Source organism: Phyllostomus discolor, chromosome X (assembly GCF_004126475.2).
Source record: "Phyllostomus discolor isolate MPI-MPIP mPhyDis1 chromosome X, mPhyDis1.pri.v3, whole genome shotgun sequence".
NCBI classification, from domain to species: domain Eukaryota; kingdom Metazoa; phylum Chordata; class Mammalia; order Chiroptera; family Phyllostomidae; genus Phyllostomus; species Phyllostomus discolor.
The window spans coordinates 93,844,300-93,851,286 of NC_050198.1; the positions used below are offsets into that span (position 1 = coordinate 93,844,300).

Consider the following 6,987-nt stretch of genomic DNA (forward strand, 5'->3'; position numbering starts at 1 on the left):
ATTGAAGAGATTCCAGTGGTGTTTGGGAGGTGGAGGCGATAAGGGTTGCTGAAAGATGAGATACTGGCTGGAGGAGGATATGGGACTGTGAGAAGAAGGAAATAAGGGTGCTCCTCCATTTTTATTTCACTTGAATACCTGGATAAATGGTGATACTATTCATTGAGAAGGGGAAGACTTCTGTGGGAGGAACAAAGTTAGGGACTGTAGAGGGCAGGAGGTGAAAGAAGTTCAGGAGTTCCAGTTTTGCCATTTAAGGACAAATGTCTGAGACATCCAGGTGGAGATATCAAATGGGCAGGCAAAAAAGTATGAGATCACAACTTCATAACTTTTTCCACTCCTCCCCAAAGTAGGACCTTATACTGTTCCCTTCCCTGCAATCTGCTGTTCTCACTTAATAATAGCATATTTGGGGGTTCCCCCCAAATCAACCCATATAGACCTAATTCATACTTGTTAATGGTTGCATAATAATCCATGAAATGGCTGCCCTATAGACTTCTTCATCCATTCCCCAACTGATGAGCACTTGTTTTGTGTCCTACTTGGCCCAGTAGGAACCCTGTGATAAACATGCTCAAGTGTATGTCCTGATATCCTGGGCTCTCATGTCTATAGGATCAATTTCCATTCCTTCTCTGCCCCACATATCAGTCCCCCAAGTACCACTTGCTAAATTTGTTGTATTTAATCCAGACATTTTGCTAATGATTGTTATAAGTTGTCAAATAACAGAGGCACACCCCAGCACTTTTCCATTCTTTCCAAATAAATGCCTAAGGCTGCTTTTCTGTTGGCCCATATCCCATGATTATTTTCTTTCAGGAGAATTTGTAGGCACAGTGTGAATTGACAATTTCCCCACTCCAAAATACAGTTTTGCTTTTATGCTCTATTCCCCTGAGCATGCTTTCTACAATTATGTCATTGGGAAATTCATGGAAAGAGTCTTCTTTGTGCAGACCCCCATTTTCAGTGTTTTGATTCATTTTTGCACATAGAGTGGACCTATCCATCTGCCCATAGGTACTCCCCACCCCTTACCTTCTTCCATTCTTTTGTACTCTTTTCACTCTGCTCCCTGAATGGCATCCCCACACCTTTCTATTTCTCCCTACTGGTAGGAAGAAGGAGGTGGGCCACATGAAATGGAAGAGGAGTGCTGGTTCCAAACACTCTTTCAATGTCTCAGTATCTGAACCTATCTCTTTTTAAAGCTTCACTGAGAAGTGGACAGAAAGAGAAGTCCAAACCCCAGCACACATGTCTTTGTTGTCCCGTGTTAAACCACTTTCATGCATGTGCAGCCAGGAGCACCAAAAGCAGGACTGAGCGAGGACATTGAGGCTGGACCACACAAGCCTAGGAGAGAAGTCACGTTTGAGGTTGGTCCGTTCAACTGCCCAGTCCCTCTCAATGTCTTCTGATGGCTCATCATTTTCTCAGGGCTTATTTCTGATTTGTGGCAGACAGGAGGAATGCTGCAGATGGAGTCCTCCCACACCAAAACACTAATTCAAACAAGCTAAGAATCCCTATGTTCATTGCAGTGTTATTTATAATTGCCAAGATATGGAAGCAGCCCAAGTGTCCATCAGTAGATGAGTTGATAAAGCAACTATGAGACATTTACACAATGGAATTCTACTTGGCCATAAAAAAAGAAGAAAGTGTTACTCTGTGTGACTGTATGGATGGACCTGGAGAAAATTATGCTAAGTGAAATAAGCCAGTCAGAGAAAGACAAATACCACAAGCTATCATTCATATGTGCAATCCAATGAACAAACATAACTGACAAGGGAAATGGTGACAGACTCATAGATGGAGAACAGGATGACAGCTAGTGGGGGTGGTTAGGGGGTGGAAGTATTGAGTTAAAAGAAAAAGGACTCATGGACATGAACAACAGTCTGGTGATTGCTGGGGGAGTAGGGTACAAGGGGAGTAAATGGTAATGGAAATAAATACAATAGAAATTAAATTAAAAAATGAATCTTACAGAAAAGAAAAAAAGAAAAAAACTAGAATTCATCACCACCAACCAGTATTACATGAAAAGTTAAAGGGTATTCTTGAAGAAGGGTAAAAAATGGACATAAAAACATGAATGATAAATTGACAGTAAATAGATATCTATTAACAATTGAATCTAAAAAAAGAAAATAAATCAACAAGGAAAACAGAAAGAGACTCATAGATACAGATAACATTTTGACAAGTTGCCAGATGGGACAGGGGCTGGGGGCATGGGTGAAAAAGGTAGAGGAATTAAGAAGTACAAATTGGTAGTTAAATAATAGTCATGGGGATATAAAGGTACAGCATAGGAAATATAGTTAATAACAATGTTCTAATAACTATGTATGGTGTCAGATGGATATGGGATTTATCAGGATGATCACTTAGTAAGTTATATAATGACTAATCACTAGCATGTTCACCTGAAGCTAAAATAATATGGTATGTCCACTATAATTGAAAAGAAAAAAGTTTTGTAGAAATAAAAAAGTACTCAAAAATGTGTTGAATAATTTAAATAGCTGGGCAGGGATATGTGCACTTTTATAGTACAGGTTGATACAAACTTTAAAGGAGAAACATTTGGCAATATACATAGAAAAATATTTGATACATCCATATTTCTATCATTCTGATATTACAATAGTAAGGAATAGAGAGCAGTAAAACATCCCAAGACATTCAGGTTCAAAGTTTTTTGTTATATAATTTATCTTACATGCAAAAAAAAATCAGAACCATTTTAAATATATATGAAAGAATCTTGGTTGTAGAAATCATTTACTTTGTGATGGAATTTATGAAACAAAATAATGAAAAGAAGATATATAATGATTTGGAAATGAGGCCCCAGGGTACAGTGATAGTGATAATACCCCTCAATGAAACAATGCATAGTTTATTATAAGCATAAAGGTAGTAGATCTAATTAATGTGTACGAGTGTATGTGAGTGTGAATGTATGTGCATGTGCTGCCCAGCTTGTTGGGCTGCAAATTGTATTTTGTCAGGTACTGTTATTAGGTTTCATACTGGATTTTGACTTTCTTTGGTTATATCAATAATTTCTTAAAATATTTTCTATTAGTCATGTACAATTTGTATACAAGGCTTAAAATAAATAAAAACAAAACTCCTATTTCCCAGAAAAAATATTGAGAAAATGCATAAATAATTGTAATACCAAGTGAAGAAAGTAATACAGGTATCCACATCTTATTAAAATACTGGTCCGCCTTACAAAAATAAACTTATCCTTTAATTATGTCTGACCATTTTAATAATGCACGTCTCAGCAAAAGTACCATATAATTTGACACTTAAAATTTACTTTTAGCAATGTTTGTTCAGAAAATTTTGAAACTCAGCAAGATTTGTGCCCTGTGATGCAGTTGCACAGCTTTGTTTGGATAAAGAAAAATCTAGCTATCACCTAGATGTAGGAAGTAATTGAAAATATATACACACAAATACAGGCAAACAGATATATGGACATGGATATACATATATACATACATTTATCCATGAACTGAGCCATCAATTCAATGGAATACTAATAGACAAAGTATTTTAAAATATTTTAATGATATAAAATGAAGTTCAAGAGCATTTATGTGTGTGTATATGCACATACACTGATTTATACATGAAGAGCACATAAAAACATTATATACATCATTATATACATATATGATTTTGCATAAGAAAAATACTAGAGAGGTACAGCCAAAAATGTTTCAGGTAGTTCTTGGAAAATATTAGACAGGAAAGGATGAAAATGATCCAGGAAGACACAGGTGGTCATAAGGATTGATTACTAACTGGTGATATCAATGTCCTTCTGCTAACTCATCTGCTTCGTGACTTTTTTTTTCTGCAATGAAGCTGAGTTATAATTTTTTTTGACAATGGGAAAATGGCAGGAAGTAGGCACAGGGGAAGGAGGTGATACACAGTACTTAAATCCAGGAAAACAACCAAGGACAGCAAAATGCCATTTGCAGCTCATCCAGCTGGCCAACACACACACACTCACACGCACACATCAATCGCAGTTACCAGGAGACTATGCAGGGGAAATGGGCATACTCTTTTTCACTAGCTGTGCTGGTGGGCGTGAATGCAAATCGGTACAATACTCATGAAGGGGTCTTTTGGCAACAGACAGGAGAAGTGTTTAAAATGTCCATGGGTGGATCCTGCAAGTCCGCAGTTAATATGACTGTCTGGTATGCCAGCAAAAATTTGGCTTGACAAGGAAGGAGTCACTCATCAGAGTACGCAGTGTTGGCTTTCAACATAGGGAAAGAGCTAGGCACCACCTGAATGTCCAACAATGTGGGAATGGTTACAGAAATATTAAGATCCATCCATACACTCTGCAGGCACTGAATGTGACATTCCAGGGAGCCTGTTGAATGCCATGGAAAGAAGTTCAGTGGGTTGATTTTTGTTTGGTTTTAGTTTGTGAAAATGCATGTTCAGAAACACCACATACATGAACCAGTCTACAAGAGTGTGTTAAAAGGGAAGGAGCGGTGGGGGGTGAGAACGGGGAGGGGAGGGAGGGAGAGAAGACGGCCTGGAAAAACAGCACACCAAAAAGGTACAAGTAGTCGTCTCTGGGTAGCAGGATAAGGGGCAGCGAGTACTCTCTTGGCTTCCCCTCATCTGATTTCTTTCTCCTTTCTGATGTTTCTACCATGAAATGGTATCACCTGTGCAGTAAACAAAGCGAGAAGTTGCTTTCTAAAACCAAACCAGGAGGAGAGGAGGCAGCGTCTAGTTTATCAAATGGCACAGAGTAGCAAGATTATTCACAATGCCCTTGGGGGGTGGGGGGGGGGGGGAGGAAAGGAAAAAGAAGAGAAGATAGAGGGTGAAAGGGAGGGCAGGAGAGGGAGGAAGAGGGGGGAGGGAGACAGAGAGAAAGAGAGGGAAAGAGAGAGGGAGAGAGGGAGGGAAGGAGGGAGAGAGAGAGCGCGAGCGAGAGCGCTGCACTCTCAATACAATACACTGCTGGTGGGTTAGGGGGACAAAGAGCGGGTTGTAAACCGGGTCGGAGCCAAGGTTTGGCTCTGCTGGCTGGCTCGCTCCTGGGATGTCTTCATCGCAGGGTGGCCTCCTCGTCGGTGTCTTCGTCGAAATCTTTGACGTCAGCACTGGTGGACTGCCTGGCCCAAGCTCCCCTTTCAGCCTCTCGTTCTTTATGGGACTTGAATCTCCCAACGAAGATTTTCCGGTAGTTCAGGAACATGCCATTCATTGCATCGATGGCCCGCTCAGCGGACTCCTGCTTCTGGAAGTGCACGAAACCGTAGCCCTTGGGCCCCTTTTCGTCACAGGCCACTTTGCAGGAGAGGATGTTGCCGAACGCCGAGAAGATGTTGTACAGAGCCTTGTTGTCGATGGTCTTGCCCAGGTTCTTGATGAAGACATTGCCCACCCCGCTCCTGCGCAGCGAGGGGTCCCGCTGGGACCACATGATGCGCACTGGCCTGCCCTTGATGACATCAAAGTTCAGGGTCTCCAGGGCCCGCTTGGCATCCACCGGTTGCTGGTAGTTGACATATGCGTAGCCCAAGGAGCGGTGGGTGATCTTGTCTCTGCAAATGCGGATAGAGAGGATAGGCCCTGCGGGGCTGAACTTCTCGTACAGCATTGCCTCTGTCACCTCAGGGTGCAGGTCTCCTACGTACAACGAGGCCATAGGAAAGTCTGGGCTCTCTTCGGAGCCCCCGCCTGTCTCCGCATCCGCGGTGGCTGCAGCCGCCGCCGCCGCCGCCGCCGCGGCCGCCGCCGCCGCCGCCACCGCTGCCACCGCCTCCGCCTCCGCCTCCGCGTCCGAATCCTCAGCAGCATCCTTCTCGTCCAACGCAGGCACCTCAGCCTCTCCTGCTGTAGAGGCTTCATCGGCACTGGCCTCCGCCAGCGCCAGGGTTGCTGCGGCCAGAGCGGCCTCTGCCTCTTCCCTGGCCAGGGCGGCTGCCGCCTCCCCCAGGGTGGCCTCTGCCACTGCCTCCTCTACTGAGGCTTCGGCCTCCACCTCAGTCTCCACTTCTGTTTCCGTCTCTGCTACCGAGGCCTCCGCCACCGCCTCTGCCACGGTCGCCGCCGCAGCCTCTGCCGCCGCTGCAGCCGCCGCCGCCACTGCCGCCGCCACTGTTGCAGCTGTCGCCACGGTCGCCGGTGCTGCCGGGCCGCTGCCGCGACCTCCCTTCCCGCAATCTGGTGGGGGGGTGTGGAGAGGCGGGAGAGGGCAGCAGGGCTGGTGGGCGCCGGAGCCCGGGACGGGAGCGTGCTGGGTTGGGGACCCTGGGCCAGCAGACCTGGCAAGCCCAAGTCACCTGGGATGGCAAGCACTGCCAGGAGCGCGCCTTTGCGAGTCGCTGCAGCCTCCAGTTTACTGCTGCCGCTGCTCAGTCGTGGACAAGCGTGCGGGGCGCGGGAGGGCGGCGCGTGGTGGGGGGCAGGGGGTGTTGGCGTCTGCGGTCCGGGCAGCTGGGAAGGCGTCTGTCTCTTTGGTTCCCCCTGTGGCTGCTGCGGGGCTGCGGGCGGTGGGAGGGGGCAGGACCGAGAAGCTTGGGTTGAGGGTGACGTGGGTGTGAGTCCTCAGCCTCTCAGGTCGCCTGAACGTTATAAAGAAGCAGCAGGGAAAGGCTCCACGGTGCACTGAGGGAATACAGGTTCGGTTTAGGATGTTTTGTGTTATCCCTCCTCACCCCATAGAACATTTAAGTGATTGGATCACCTACATTGTACGGGGGCGGCGGGGGGGGGGGCATTGTGAATACACTTGCCTGGCCTGAACAAAGCCAAGCAAAACGTTTTTTCTCACATTCAGGTGGGCTCTTCCCACCTCAGCGTGCACACACACTCTCCAACATCACTGCCACCAAGGAAACGACTCCTTTTTGGAGTGGGAGCTGGGGCAAGTGAGGCAAGCTCTCCTGCAGTCTGCTG

At 45.8% G+C, this 6,987-nt stretch overlaps 1 protein-coding gene across 1 annotated transcript; it reads right to left on the minus strand.

Annotated features, from left to right (window-relative positions):
• Nucleotides 1–4,976: 4,976 nt before the first annotated feature.
• Nucleotides 4,977–6,361, minus strand: LOC114505302 (polyadenylate-binding protein 1-like 2). The gene has a single exon (XM_028523194.2). It carries the CDS (start codon nt 5,732–5,734, stop codon nt 5,132–5,134), a length of 603 nt encoding a protein of 200 aa, XP_028378995.1. The 5' UTR covers nt 5,735–6,361; the 3' UTR covers nt 4,977–5,131.
• Nucleotides 6,362–6,987: the final 626 nt, after the last annotated feature.